The sequence below is a fragment of the Besnoitia besnoiti genome, chromosome III (genome assembly GCF_002563875.1).
Source record: "Besnoitia besnoiti strain Bb-Ger1 chromosome III, whole genome shotgun sequence".
NCBI classification, from domain to species: Eukaryota; Apicomplexa; class Conoidasida; order Eucoccidiorida; family Sarcocystidae; genus Besnoitia; species Besnoitia besnoiti.
In genome coordinates this window covers 4,339,825-4,354,332 of record NC_042358.1, presented here as the reverse complement: position 1 = coordinate 4,354,332, position 14,508 = coordinate 4,339,825, and the positions used below count along the sequence as shown (strand labels likewise).

The window sequence follows — 14,508 nt, the reverse complement described above, 5'->3', positions numbered from 1 at the left end:
AGGGACGAAGAAAAAAACGGTCAGAGACCAAGAAACGGTACACCAGACAGAGCTAGAGGAAGGCGATAAAGGCAGTGCGCGAGTGAGGAGAAGAGAGGTAAAGGCACGTGAGACAAGCAAACTAGAGAGAAAAGATGCGTGGCGGAAGTGTTTGAGTGAACGTTCTTAGGGGGGAAGTAACGTCGCTGCCGATGTCCTGGTCGGTCGTTCTCCACAGTTGGTAGCGACGCGTGTCTGTATCGGTCTAATTCTTCGTTAAGCTTCTAACCCTGAGTGAACTGTTTCCGTGAGGTCTACACGTGTCTCGTTTTCGTCTGTGTTCGTTCTTTCGCCTCAAGCCGATTTCTGTCGCGTTCGGTTGCCGAGTCCACACCCGAAACAATGTAGCGCATGCGCGCCAAACGTTCACGCGGCGTTTCCGAGCGAGGACGGCTGAGGGGCTCGATTTCTTTCGGCGAAATTCTCCGAGCTCTCGTAGTCCCCTAGCAGACCCGCGACCCGCAGTCCATGTCGCGTAACAACATAATTTAAAAGTGCAGTCTGCATCGAAAAACAGCGATCTGTTTACCTCACTTCAAAAAGAGAGAAATAGCGGCCAAGACCAGAAAAACTGAAATACAAGCGCAAAGCACGCACGTAGAGACAACGAGCACATCGTTACGACAGTGCCTGTAGACAACCCTACCCATATATATATATATATATATATATATATATATATATATATATATATATATGCACACATCATCAATGTACCTGTATATATATATATATATATGCATATGACTGGCACGGGGTTAGTCCCGGCAAATAGATGTGTTTATTTTCGTATGGAAGCAGCGAGGTTTCTGAGGGAGAAAGTCTCTTCTTCAGGCACCTGTCTCCTCTCCCGGCTTCCCGCCCCTTCGTGTCCTGACGGCCGTTCGGTTCGCGTCGACGCCGGTTCTTCCCAAATAATCCTCTCCTCTCGCCGTCGACTCGCCTCCGCGAGCTCCTCTTCGCCCGTCCAGCGTCTGAGCCCCCGGAGCGCCCCTGTGGGCACCGAGAGGGACGCCTGCATTAGGATTCGGTCGAGTGCGCTCGCCTTTATCGCTCGCGGAAGCGCCTCGCCCGTCCTTCCTGCCTCCGCGCCTCCTCGGGCATGTAGCGCCTCGGCTCGCGCCCCGCGGGCCTTCGAGTAGGCGCCGGCCTCTTTGTCGCCGCGCCGCGCGCCGCGCAGCGCCGCAGGTGTCTCCTCGGCGGAGACCAACAGCAGCTCCGACCGCGCCGCGCGCACCGTCTCTCTCAGGGCCGCGACGCGGGCGAGGCCCGCGTGGGAGGCGAGCTTCGCGCGGCGCACGCTCGCCGCCGCCGCTTCGTCGTCTCGCGAGTCGCGCAGCTGCTGCGCGAACGCGTGCGCGAGGAACGCCTCTGTGCCGGCGCGAGGATTCTCTTCCGGCGCGTCCGCGTCGAACGCCGCCCTCCTCGCGGCGGAGACGCCGCTTGCGGACAACCCGAGGAGCCCGTCAGAGGGTGGAGGCAGGAAGGAGACGCTCCGACCATCCCTCTCGCGCGAGGCCGCGAGAGTGAAGGGTCGTCCCTCCTTCCTCTCGCCGTCCTGATGCGAAGCAGCCAACAGCGACGCGTGACCCGCCCCTGTGAACGCCGCGCGGTGCAAGCGGTGGTCGGCGTCAGGGGATCTCACGAGGCCCTCGCGGAGACGATCTGCGTCGAGCTCTTGGGTCGCGTCGACCTGCTGCGTCTCGCCCCCGAGACTGCCGTTGTCGCCTTTCTCCTCGCCTCCGCCGAGATCCGAGAGCCTCAGGGGCCGGTCGCTGGACGAGCCCTGGAGCAAAAGCGACGCTCCGAGTCGCCCTCCCTGTGGAGCCTCTCGAATCTCGCCGCTCTCAGCGAACGTCTGCCGCCAGCTCCTCCCTACGCCGCGCTTCTCCTCCGCGCCGTCCCTCGCGTCTCCGTCACTCGGGGTCCTGAGGCCCGCGGGGACTTTGCAGTCGAGGGCGCCGGGCTCGTGCGCGTCGTCCTCGCCGAGGACGGAGCGTTCGCCCACGAGCGAGGCGAGCGAGAAGCGCCGCGAAGGCGGCAGAGACGGCAAGCTCTCAAGAAGCAGCGCGGGCAACAGGTCGCGAATCCGCGGAGACTGGAGCAAGGGCGCGCGACCCCGACCGGAGCGAGGTGACGACGCAAACGCCGCGCGAGCGCCCTGGGATCCACTCGGCGCCGATTCGCGGCGCAGAGGAGAGGACGCGACCCCCGCGCGCCCGTCCGCAGCAGTCGGCGAGCGTGGCAGCTCGCTGAGCTCAGCGCGGGCTTCCTTCGAGGCAGGCACCGCAGCTGCGCGCTCCGGAGTACCATCCCACCGCTGCAGAAAAGGACAACTCAGATCGAATAACCGAAGACATTACAGTTCCTAGAATACTGAAGATGACTCCGGTGATGAAATACAGACAACCAAGTTCTTTGTGACTGCAGGACACCATCTCCCCACTGACTGCCGCATCCTCAAAAAAGAGCGAAATCAAACTGGGCCGGGGAGAGGCGCGGCCGCCCACACAGAGCGGCGCCACGATGCCGCAGACGACGGCCCGCACCTGAGGCAGCCGCGCCGCAGCCTAACCCCCACGGCGCGGCCGAACTCGGGGTACGCCGCGATGCTCCAGGAGGCAGCTGGCGGCGCGAGAGGGACACGAACCAGAGGATGTTCGCAGCGAAAGCGAACAGGGCAAGCACTCAGAGATTTACGTCGACGAAAACCAGGAAAGACGCTGGGGCTCTAGAAGGGGGAAGCACTCGCCCCTAAAGGTTACATTTAATAAATGGGAGCCCTAGGCTTGTATAGACCAGTCTTTTCTGCGCACTGAAGATGGCTCCTGTTATGAGATACACACAACCGTCAATCTCCCTCGGAGGCCTACCTGAGACCGGCGTCTCTGTAGCTGAAGCAGAAGGCCTTTCTCGTCGACGTGCGGCAGCACCGCGCGGTGGAGGAGCTGCGCCAGCATGAGCTGAGCAAAGCGAAGCAGAAGCCGGAGATATCAGCAACGAAGAAACTTGTTTGGACAGCGTAACAGCGTAGAAGGTAAAGCTGGATTACTGAGGAAGGAAATGTGAAAATCCACAGACGGGACGCGCAGCGCGAGGCGGAAGAGACGCAGTAAATCGGGAGCTAAAATAATCTCAAACAAACTGCGACCATGCAGAGCGGAAGAGACTCCCCGCGTGGCAAAGCAGGAAACAAGAAAATGCAACGGCTTCACCACGATACAGCAGACCGGTTGAAGAGTCAAGAAACACAAGCGGAGAGGACGAAGGAAAGTTTTTCGCTTACAACTTGATTGCGTTGGTACTGCAGTGCCTCGAGCATCTGTGTGCCTTCGTTGATGCCTTCGTGGATCTGATGGAAAGAAGAAAACACCAAGCAGACGGCCAAAATCGGTGAAGGTCCAATAAAAAGAAAAGAGGAAATAGGGAATTGAAGGGTAGGATTTGCGGATGGGAACGACCAGCCACGGAGCGTAACAGCGGGTCTGCGGAGAAACAACTGGGAGGCCTCTTCTCTTCTTTCACCGACTTGTCTGTCGCTGCCTGTCTAAGCTCCTCTCTTATCGGGCCAGCTTCAAGTCATTCTCTTTCAGTCGAATGTCTCTTCTCCATCGCCTTTCGCTTTCCGTACCTGCACGCGAAGTTTCCGCAGGCGAATGCGTCTCTCCAGCGCCGCCTTGCGCTCTTCTTCTTCCTTGATTCGCTGCGCCTCTTCGTCGCACGCCAGCAACTCCTACGAAACAAAAAGACGCAAAGGCGCATAAAACAGTCGGTTGCTAAAGAAAAACGTACCTGCGCAGAAGTGTGTGCCCTACGCAGCAACAACGATGCGCTACTGTCTGTGTCTATGCGCGCGGAAGTCTTCAACCGTACATGAATACATACATAGTTACAGATATAGACGTGTATGTGGTAGCTACGTTGTAGTCGTACACGCACGATTCCGCACAAGATATAAATATATATTTGTATTCATGAACCCGAGCCCCATGTTGTTGTCGGGCGGTAGAGCTGCGTCTTACCTCTCCGAGTACTTCTGGCGGCCGCGGCTCTCCAGAGAGTTCGCCTTCTTCTCTCTTCTCGTTCTCTACCGACTCCGCCTTGAGAGTCTGCCTGACGCTCTCAGGAGCACTTCGACTCTCCTCTGAGCACTGTGGCCCCGCGCGCGTCTCCCCCTCAGGTTGGACATCTGCACAGCACACAGTGCCAGCAGACCGGTCTGCAATCTGCAATTTTGCCTTCGATTCGTGAACCACAGGTGCACTGCCGCGGACAGAAACAGGCACACACAGATGTGCGCGCTCTTTCTGCGAGAGGGTGAGCAACAAAAGGTCCTCCACGTGCAGCGAACGCTGCTCATGGCGAGCGGGGGCACATCGTGGACTGACATCCCACGCGTCGATGCAGAGAGTTCGCTGCGTGTCCGCTTTCGAGAAGGGCGAGGGCACAACGAAGCAGAAAGAGAGAGACGCACAGAAACACGCCTCACCCTCGGGAGTGGAAAGAGCGGCGACTCGAAGACGCAGCTTCTCCTCGAGGTCTGCAGCGCCGAGCTCCACCTGCAGCGGCGCCAGGAGCTGCCGGGCTGTGCAGAGGTCGCGCAGCTTGCTGAGAAAAGCCGCAGGAGAAGGGCGGAAAAACAACGAAGATGCAAGGGCTCTTCGCTGCAAGAGCACCGAAAAGCCAAGCGCCGAAGGCCCCAGAGAAAGCGCCCAGGGCAGAAAAGAACAAGACCAGGAACACGGACAAAAGCAGCGTGCGTGTGTGCAGCGGGGAGAAGGTCCGACAGTCTACAAGATCGAGAGCAAGCGCATGCAGACGTAGGCACACGCAGCCACACAAACATACAGTACAAAGACATCTATGCGGATATATATGTATGTTCATAGCAGCAGAGAAGGCATATAGAGTCGCTGGCGGGGTTCCGCCCGGGCAAGCGGATGGACGTCTGCGTAAAGAGAGGTCCACAGCTGAACGAAATCTGAAAACTCCCTTTTTCTGCCTTTTAACGCAGAATAGGCACGGATTCGCGCAAATGCCATATTTGCGCTTACTGATCTGCGATGAGCCGAATTCCGCACCAGAGGCGGCGATACGCGAGCGCCTGTCGCTGCGGAGCGAACGAAGCAAAGGAACACAAAACACGTCTTTCTTTTGTGGCGGTCCTACCCTTCGCCAAGAAAGTCCAGCTCCACAGCCATTTCGCCCACGCAACCCGGATACCCATATATATATCAACATATATATCACCATATAAATACATATCTTTATATATGTACATGTGTGTATATATCGGCAATCCACAGAGAACCTAGGGAGCAGACATGGTGTAGATCGATGACGACAGAGCCGCCCCAGCTAGGTCGTAGCTGCGACAACGGCAGGCGTCTGCTTCTGGGCTCAAGCGGCCCTGTGCGAGCTCCCTTCAAGGATCGAGGCGGGTTCCTCGAAACAAAAGCTGAGTCACAGAGGGACACGTAGTTGCCATTCATTGCGCTTACGACTTCCTGCAGATGCGCAGCTTCTTCCGCTTGCTGGGCGGCCTCCTGGGCGCGGCGCTCGGCGAGCAGCGCCGCTCCCTTTCGGTGAATCGACACCGCGAGGCTCTCGAGGCGCCGCCGCGCGTCGCGCAGACCGGCGCGCGCGACACGCTCCGCTGGAAACAGACGCACACGTCGCCGGCAGGAAGGTGAGGACGAGGCTGCGCACGCGCCGACGCACCGAAATCAGTCATCGAGGCTGAGCAGGAGTTAAAAAACGATAGCGGGAGTTAAGCGTACCTCGAGCCATGTGAATCGAGGTACATAAGGAGACGAGAGAGGCAGCTGTTCCATGCAAGAAAGCGGAACAAGAGAGCCGTAGTTGCTCCTCCATTACCCGAGGAGACAGCAGCCGCCAGGCGCTGCGCAGCCTAACGGCGAAATGCAGGCGTACGCGCTAGCGAAAAGAAGGCCTTGGCTCGCGCGCAGGCGACGAAGCCGGTCGCTCGCGAAAACCGGGGGGTGGGCAGAGACGAAACCTCAAGATAGCCAGAGACACGCGATCGCCTGAACTCACCGAAGCAGAGAAGTACGTCCTGGTGCGCGGCTGGGCTCTTCGCCGTCGCGGGGAACACGGAAACCAGCTTCTTCAACTCCTCATTTGTCGTGGCAGCCTCCGCTGCCTGCAGCGCGGAAGAGCAAAGTCGCACGAATCCAGGCTCCAAGACAGGCGCGGAAAGGCGCGACACGAGATACAACCGCATGGAAAGACCGGAGGCAAAGCACGCAGCAGATTCAGGGATTAGGATTTTAGAGCGAAGCGGAGCGACACATAGCGGCGGGAAAACGCGGAGGCGACGCGCCGAAACCGCGAAAGGCTGGAGAGAAAAAAAACCCGCGGTCGGACGCCTCTACGATCTAGAACGAAAGACTCTATGCGAGCTGTGCTCACCTGCAGGATCGGCTCAAAGATGTGTTTCATGACGGGGAGCTGCTTCACATCCACGACCCCGTTCTGTCCTCCAGTGGCCTGGTTTTCTCCTAGAGTCGTCCTCGCGCTAGCGGCGTCGGCGAGCGCGTCGCCGTCGCGCGCGTCCGGCGTCTCTGCGTCGCCTGCGAGGCGCAGCAGCGCAGCCGAGGGCGGAGACGCCGCGAGGGACGCGAGGCACGCCCTCAGCGCCGGAGGCGCCGTCAAAGGGCGATCCGATGCGGACAGCAGAGGCGCAGCGAGGAAGGAGAGGAAGTCGTTGACGCCTGCAGAAGGACAAATCGGTCGACAGCAACGGAATAGCCAAAAGCGCAGAATTGAAGAGCGAAGACCCGTAGGCACACGCACCGGGGGCAGAGCCTGCCGACGAGCCGCGAACGCCACAGTCCGTATCTCGCAGGGCACCGCTCTCCTGCAGATTTTCGGCTCAAATCGAAGTAGTGGCTGTCCGGCGTGGGTGAGTCGCCATTATACATACATACATACAAATATATACATACATATATAAACAGCCTGTGTATGCGAGGACGAATCTGTGTTTAAGTATGCGCGTCCTTCGTCTTCGGGCGTCCCTTCGCTTCTTACCAGCCTCTGCTTCGCGCTTGACGTCTTCCACGTCGTCTTCCGGCATCTGGGCCCGCGTGGCTTCTCGTTCTCGCTCTCTCGCGCGCGCTCGCTCGGCGGCGATGTCAAAGGGGCGGCAGCTCGGCGGGGCGGGAGGCAGAGCGAGGGCGAATGAGGAGGCCCCTGTGTTCACCGCCTCCATCACCGCCTCTACGTTCCTCTGGCGTCTTTTCTCCGCGTCGTCGCGCGTCTCAACGGCCGGCGGAAGGCCTGAGAGAGTCCCCGCAGACTCGCGAGGGAAGGCGGGCGAGCTGCCTTCGGCGGAGAAGGTCGGCAAGACAGGAGGCGGCGCGGAGACCTCCGATGCGAAAGGAGAGGGGTAAGAAGACTCCACAGGAAGGAACGTCGGCGTCATCAGCGCGCGGAGACGGTCACCTGAATGCAAATCGCCTGAAGATCCAAAAAGGCGACAGAAACCGGGAAGAAAGGCCAGTGTGCTCAGTGGGGGTCTGAGGGAGGGGGGGGGGAGGGGGCGGCCACGCCGGGGGGACCCGTACGGCTCTCTCGCACGTACATGCATCTATGCAAAAGAAACAACTACGCGCACCAATGTGTGATAGACATATATATATATATATGCACGATTTGAGCGTAACATAAAGATGCGACACTAGAGAAGACAGTGAACGACAGGCTCAAGCGCCGTCATCGTGTTCAGGTATTCCGCGTCTCCCAAGCGCGCAGGCCCGCGAGTCGTCCAAGTCCTGCCGTGGATGCTTCTCTAATGCCGCTGTATGGTACAGTCAAATCGTGCATACATAAATATATATGAATATATATCACGCTTTCGCTGCCCCCTCGTTCGATGTGAGCGGCTCTTCTTCACCCGTAGTTTTCCACGCCTCCTGCATACCTTCCTCCGGCGAGTGGCACAGTCGCGCCTCAGGTCCCCGCCCTGCCTCTCCAGCGGTCGCTTCCTCCAACAGTCTCGTCTGTGCGTCTCTGCTTTTCGTCGTAGGGCGCCGCGAGAGGTTCAGGCGTCGGGCCTTCGCCTCAGCCTCACCCTCCGACAAGCCCGCCGCCCGGAACATCGCGGCGTACAGGGCCTCGCAGCGCCGCGCGTGTCTGTCGCCTCCGTCGTCTGCGTCACGTCCGCCCTCGCTCCGCTGTCTCGCGTCCTCCGCCACCTCGGCGCGGAAGGCCGCCGCCGGAGCGCGGCTCTCGAGCCCCTCTTCATCCCCCTGGTTCGCCTCGCCTCCAAAAACGCGCTGCGTGGCTGCTGTGAGTGGTGACGAGACGAACGCGTCCGCGTGCGCCTTCATCCACGACGAGAAAGGCTCCCTTGGCGGCGTGCGGGCGGCTTCGCTGGCGCGTGCCCCCCGCGCCGCGCACAGCGGAACCTCGCCCTGAGGGCGGCGCAGCTGGTCGTCGCTCGCTGCGCGCGCAGAGCTTGGACGCGCGAGGGAACGCGCGACAGAGGAAGACGGCGCTGCGGACGGCAGGCGCGCCGTGCGCGCGCCCGCGAGACTGCTCGCGCGGCTCTCCGTCGGCGCCGTGGTGCTGCCCCCCGCGCTTACGCCCACGAAGAGGGGAAGCGAGGAAGCGCCCGGCCTCTCCATCGAGGTCTCGCTGGCTTTTCGCTCGCCTGGCGCCGGCGAGAGGAACGCGCGAGAGAGGCTTTGCTTGCCTGCCTCGGTCGACGGCACGGAGTGCCCTTCAGCGCCGCTCGAGGCGGAAGACCAAGAAGGAACGGACGCGGAAGACGCCTCCGAACTTTGCTGCCCCCCCACCCGATGTCGCCTGGGCGACGAGTACGTCAGCGCGGCTGTCTGGAGAGAAGACGCCAGAGAAGACTCAGGCGAGACGGCCCCCGACTCCGACTCCTTGCACCCATCCCTCGCGGCTAGGCTGTCGCGTTCGCTCGGAGCTTTCCCGTCACGTTGCTTCGCGTCGAGCCAGAAGAACGCAAAGGACGTGGGGTCGACTGGAGCCTTCGCGAAGAGCGCCTCCTGTCTGCGTCGTTCTTCCTCTTGGAGCATCTTCTCGCGCGCTTCTCTTTCGCGCCTCTCGCGCGCCTCGAGTTCGCGCCGCTCCTTCTCCGCCTCCGTCTGCGCGCGAACCTGTTCCTGAAGCACGGCTGCGCTGTCGGGCGTCACGGGGGTCTGCAGGTTCGTCCCTTCCGCCCCGTTCGAGAACGGCGAGCGGCGAGTGGCTCGCTCGCCCGCCCCCTCCAGCGCCCTCCCTTCCGCGTTGCCCTCGCGCCACTCTGCAGCCCCGCGCGCGGCGCTGCCGGGCTGGAGACCGGTGTGCAGCGAAGGCAGCCCGTAGGAGGAAGTGTGCGAAAAGATGGCGCGCGAAGTCGGGGGGAGTTCTTGTCCCTCTGCAAGCGGCGCCCGTCCCTCACCGCCTGCCCGCGCTGCACTGGCGCCAGAAGCCTGAACGAGGATTTTTGCGCCGGTCGCGTTGTTCCGCATCGCCGCAGGCGCGATGCGCCGAGGTCCAGAGGGCGAGGAGGGCTGGAAGGGCTGCAGGCGCGAGACGTCCGCCTCGCGCCTTCCGACCGCGGTCGTGGAGCCCTTACGCACGCCCCCGAGAGAGTGTCTCCGCGCCCGAACATCCGGCAGGCCCGTCGAGCTGGTGCTCTCGCCGCTCTCAGTCCGCGTGACCAGCACCTGTGCACGCGCCTCAGCCGGTTTCTGTGCGGCGCCTGAACGCAGTAAACACGAAAAAACAAGCAGGCAAAGTTTTCAGTCAAAGTTTTCAGTCGACTGGGTGAAACTTTGGATGGCGACAAAACTCTCTAGACGAACAAGCGGCGGCCTCTGTCTCCCCGCCCGCCGCTCCCGCGCCGACACCGTCGAAAGACAACTAACTGATCAGTTGTAGGGCTCTCTGTAGGCTGCACGAGAGACAACGATGCGAGATACGGGTTGCGAATGCAATTACTGTACGGCGAAAGCACGAAAAGCCAGTGCGTTCTGGGCAGCTCCTTCGCACAAGGGGGGCTGAGTACGCGTGCGCCTCTGGCCTCCTCTTTCGATTTCTGCTCGCTGCGATGCGCAGCTCCGCAGCGCGCGACCCGAGCTCTCGTGACGATTTTCACCCTTCAGGGGTCATGTACGGAACAGTCGCCGCCCTTTTTCGCGACCATCCCTCCCGTCCCCAAGCTTTCACGGCAGCCCGAAGCACGGCACGACGGGCGCATACCTGCGTAAAAGTCTGGCGATCTCCTTCTTGAGTATGTGTCGCGCGAAGACGCCGCGTCGGACGTGGTCGCGTCCCCAAGTGGCTGCCTGTCTCTAAATGTCTCGCGCCTGCCTGCTCTCTCTGCCTCCCTTCTGCGCGCCGCGTCCCGCCAGGCGCCCGCGCGGGCGCCCGACGCGCTGTCGGCGCGCCTGTCGTCCTTGGCGTACGCGCGTGTTCGCTCCTGCTGTCTTCTGCGCTCACTCAGCTCCGCTTTGCTCCTCGCGCGTCGCTCTCTGCGGTGCGTCCTCCCCTCCGGCGTGTTGACGCCATTCTCCGGGGGCGTCTCGTCTGCCTCGCTGTCGCGGTCGCGCCACCGTCGCTGAGTGCGTTCCTCCGCCGGCGTGTCCTCCCTCGTGAGCGCGTCGCCCCTCAGCTCTCGATCGCGGCCGCGAAGGCCCGCGGAAGATCCCCCCCGATGCGACGTCGAAGAAAAGGCACGCGTCTCCCCGCGACGCGGCGACGCGCCCTTCCTCGGCTCGGCGGAGCTCAAGGCGTCGGAGTCTTCAGGGCACAGCACCGGCACGCGGCTGCCAGGCCTTCGCGATCGCGCCTTCTTCTTTGCAGACAGAGAGGCGTGGAGCGGCTCGCCGCTGCTCGGCTTGAACGGATGCGAAAGCGGACGAAGCACGGCCGCGTCGCCGCGACGCGACGCAGGCGAGGCCGTCACAAACACAACTGGAGCCCCCGTGGAAAGCGACATTGGGGACGCCTCTGCGCCCGCCGGCCGCAAGCGAAGGAGCCGCGGACTTGCGTGGCCTGCCTCAGACGAAATCAGAATCGGGCTCGACGACCGCGCCTGCACGCACACGGCTCCAACAGAGACAGATTTCTCTGGATAACGCAAGAGCAGAGAGACGGACGCTCACGGCGCAGTACAGAGGGAAGAAGGGAGTCTGCAGCGACGGAGGTAGGATGGCACGCCGCAGGGGCGGAACGAGCAGAGCGCTTGCGCAGAGGAGGAAGGCCAAGCGAGAGAAGTAAGGAGAGGACGCAGGCCAGCAAGCGGATAGGCAGGAAGACAGGCGCTGGAAAGCTAGAGGAGAGCGAGGACGCCTAGACTGAGACTGGCGCGCGCCTCGCGGACCCTCGCAACATCGGAGAAACTCTATGGCGACCTAGTGAGTACGAAAGTATATAAACATATATACATATATATATACAGCGTGATGCGCGTGCTTTGCCCCTGCTTCTCTGCTCTAGTGTATGCTGCTTGTGTCAAGTCCCGGCCGCACGGAGAAAATGGTGCTGCGGCGCGGAAAGACTCTCGGAAAGCAGGTTTACCTCTACGATGCGCCGCGTCGTCGCGCGGTCGCCTCTGAAAACCGTGCCGCGTCGCCCGGCGCGATCCCTATCTCTTGGCGCTTCCTCAAGCGCCACATCGAGAGACGAATCCGCGTGCAGCGAGCCCCTCTTCGACCTTCGCCGGTCGTCCCCGTCTCTTCGCGGCAGTCTTCCGACCCTCGCGCTGTCTCTCTCGCTTTCTTGCCGGCGCCGCCGTCTGTCTCCCTGCCCGTCTCTGCGGGAGGTGAAACCCGCGTCGTCGTCTTCGCCGTCTTCGGGCCGCGAAGTGTTCCTCTCCGCGTCCATGCGAGAGCGCTTGCGCGACGGTTTTTTCGCGTGAGCTTCTTCTTCGCCTGCTCTTCGTCCGCCGTCAGGCTCGCCGTCCTCTCGCGTCCTCGGCGAGTCGCTGCGGCTGCGGGACGGTCGCCACTGCGGCTTCTCGCGGTCGCCGCCTCGCTCTCGGTCTCCTCGCACCGCCCCCTCGCAGGCGGAAGACACCGTCGCTGGTCTGACCTTTCGAGACGCTGCGCTCTTCTTCCCCTGCGCAGAGGACGCGCGAGACGGAGACAAGGCCCCCCGCGCGTCCTGCGGAAAGGCGCCGGCGCATCAGTGTGGCGCTCGGGAGAGTCCGTCTCGAGTCGCCTCACCGCCGTTTCCTCGCGTCGCGCTCTCTCGCGTTCCCGCTGCTGCTGGCGCTGAAGCCTCTTCTTCTCGAACGCCAGCAGGATCGGCGCAGGCTCAGGAAACGACGCCACCATCGCGCCGAGGCGTCAAGCAGAGTCGAACCCCCAGCCCACCAGGGCGACGAAGGGACGACAGGAGAGAACGAAGGGCGTCAGGGCCGAAAGGCCGTCCTTTCAGACGCAGAAAAGGCGGGAAACCAAGTGTACAAAGTGCTGAGAGATCACGAGGGAAAGCAGAAGCAGGTGTGAACAGATATCAACTGCGCGGACGTTCACCTGAATCGAAAACAGCACGCCGCAGCGAGAGACTCTAGGCTCCGTCGCTGAGGCCCTGTATGGCGACCAGGCGCCGGTGCGCAAGAGACGAGCGTGTGGTTCAGAGACGAGAAGACGAGGCGCCTCGATGGCCGGCGAAACAGGAAAGAGGTACCCGAGGCGGCGGGCATAGAGGAAGGCAAGTTCCTTTACGCACAGAGGCGGTGTCGCGACGCCAAAGTCCCGCTTCGCATGCGGGCGCGGAGCACCTCCGCCGGAAGAGAAGGCAACACGAGGCCGCCGCAGCGTGAGGGGGTTTTCGAGTGTGAGTTTATACTAGGAGAAGAAAGATGCGTGCGTGTAGAGGTGCGTGGAGCGGGAAACCAAGCTGCGAGTTCGATAGTCGCCCACAGTGCTCAAGAGAGTGAAGAAGTGACTGGCGGAAACGGGAATGCAGCTTCTTTCGCGCCGTCCTGAGGTCATTTGAAATGACGCCTCTCAAGGAAAGGGCCCCTGGACGACGAGAAACCGAGAAGACAGCCGGCCTGTGTCACGTCATCCCGCTTGAAGCCACTTCTCCGCCGCAACGGAGCGGAGATCTGCAAATGGATGCTTCGCAAAAGCGCCGCCTCGAGCGCGCTGTACGTAGCCGAGGAAAAGGACGGCAAGTTTACAGAAGAGAAAACGACGAGACCTCACGGCGGACTGCTGGAAAAAGCGAGACTCGATGCAGAGATAAGGGCCCAGGCCCTGCATGGACGCCGAAACACGCGGGCCGGATATCTTTTTAGGCGTCAAATGCGTGAATGTGCTTTATTCGGAAACTGCAGGACACGGAAAAGTGGACAGCTTTCTCTAGGCCAGCTAGGGGGGCAAAGGGGGGAACGGAAAGAGAAGACCATGGAGGCCACTCCACAGGACAGCTTCAGAGGGCCTCTATGCCTAGTCGAAAATCAAACGAAACCGAGGAGCAGAGAAAAAGCGAAACGGGAATGTGCTGCTAGAGAGTCACTCCGTTTCGCCCTCTGTTGAATGACAGAGTTTGTGTTTCGCACATGCCCGGCTGGTGAGAGAAGACGCAGGAACTTTCGCCAATCACTCTCTGGCGTCCCACCAAACACACTGCGCGTTTCAGCAGCTCTGGTCGCCGGCAAGGTTGCGATGTCCAGTCCGTCCGGAAAAACACATACCCAGTTCCTGGCTTTTCGTCTCTTGGCCGACGTGTTTCAAGTGATTGTAGTCTTAGAGAATTGCCCGTGGCAGGCGTCCGGTACACAGGCTTTTACCGGAGGCTTAGTCGGGAGTTTCCGTCCACTGCCACCACTGAATGACCCTCCATGCCCGCGGTGCGAAGTCACTGGGGGATGCATCGCTCGAGTCGGCGGTCAAAAGGAACGAGAAAGCTCCAGGCTATCTGGAGTTGTAGTTTTTCGATGTCCTCGCTCTGTGCATCTCGGTATCCGCGCGAATTCCGACGCCTGCATCTCATGGGGCGCCGTTGGACGATCGCTGAAACTTGACCGGCAACCGTGTCTGCCACAGTCACTCGCGGGAGTGTCCTGGGCGCCAGGCACCCGTTGCCTTTCTTGCGATTGCGTCGAAGGGGTCTCGTCGAAACGCCTCTACTTTGTTTGCGCTCATGCCGCTGCACAGTTAGAAAAGGGCACCGAGAAAGTGAACCGAAACCGCAAGGGTGATCACGTGGTGCCTCACATGTATGTCACGGAGCAAACGTGCCAACGCGGTGACGCAAGCCCCAGAAGTGCAGCATTCAACCTCAGTGACATCGTTTCTGAAGACAACACGTCAAGACACGCGAAAAAGTAGACTGCTAGTGCAGGATGTGAGCGCAGAAGCCGCTGTCCAAATGAAGCGTCTTGTCCATGTCAGCTCATTACGTGCTGGGGACCAAGTGCGGACTAGCGCCCAAAGGTCTGACGCGAAATCTCCGGCGGCTCCACATGCTGGTTCT

General features: G+C 61.1%; 1 protein-coding gene across 1 annotated transcript; it reads right to left on the bottom strand.

Annotated features, from left to right (window-relative positions):
• Window positions 1-820: 820 nt before the first annotated feature.
• On the bottom strand, window positions 821-12,356 carry BESB_048810 (uncharacterized protein; the record flags this gene model as incomplete). Its single annotated transcript, XM_029363332.1, has 15 exons — window positions 821-2,359; window positions 2,913-3,002; window positions 3,326-3,391; window positions 3,671-3,772; window positions 4,062-4,170; window positions 4,522-4,647; window positions 5,094-5,149; window positions 5,541-5,695; window positions 6,097-6,202; window positions 6,472-6,773; window positions 7,093-7,521; window positions 7,985-9,778; window positions 10,279-11,113; window positions 11,599-12,183; window positions 12,246-12,356. 15 exons carry the CDS (start codon window positions 12,354-12,356, stop codon window positions 821-823), a joined length of 6,405 nt encoding a protein of 2,134 aa, XP_029220698.1.
• Window positions 12,357-14,508: the final 2,152 nt, after the last annotated feature.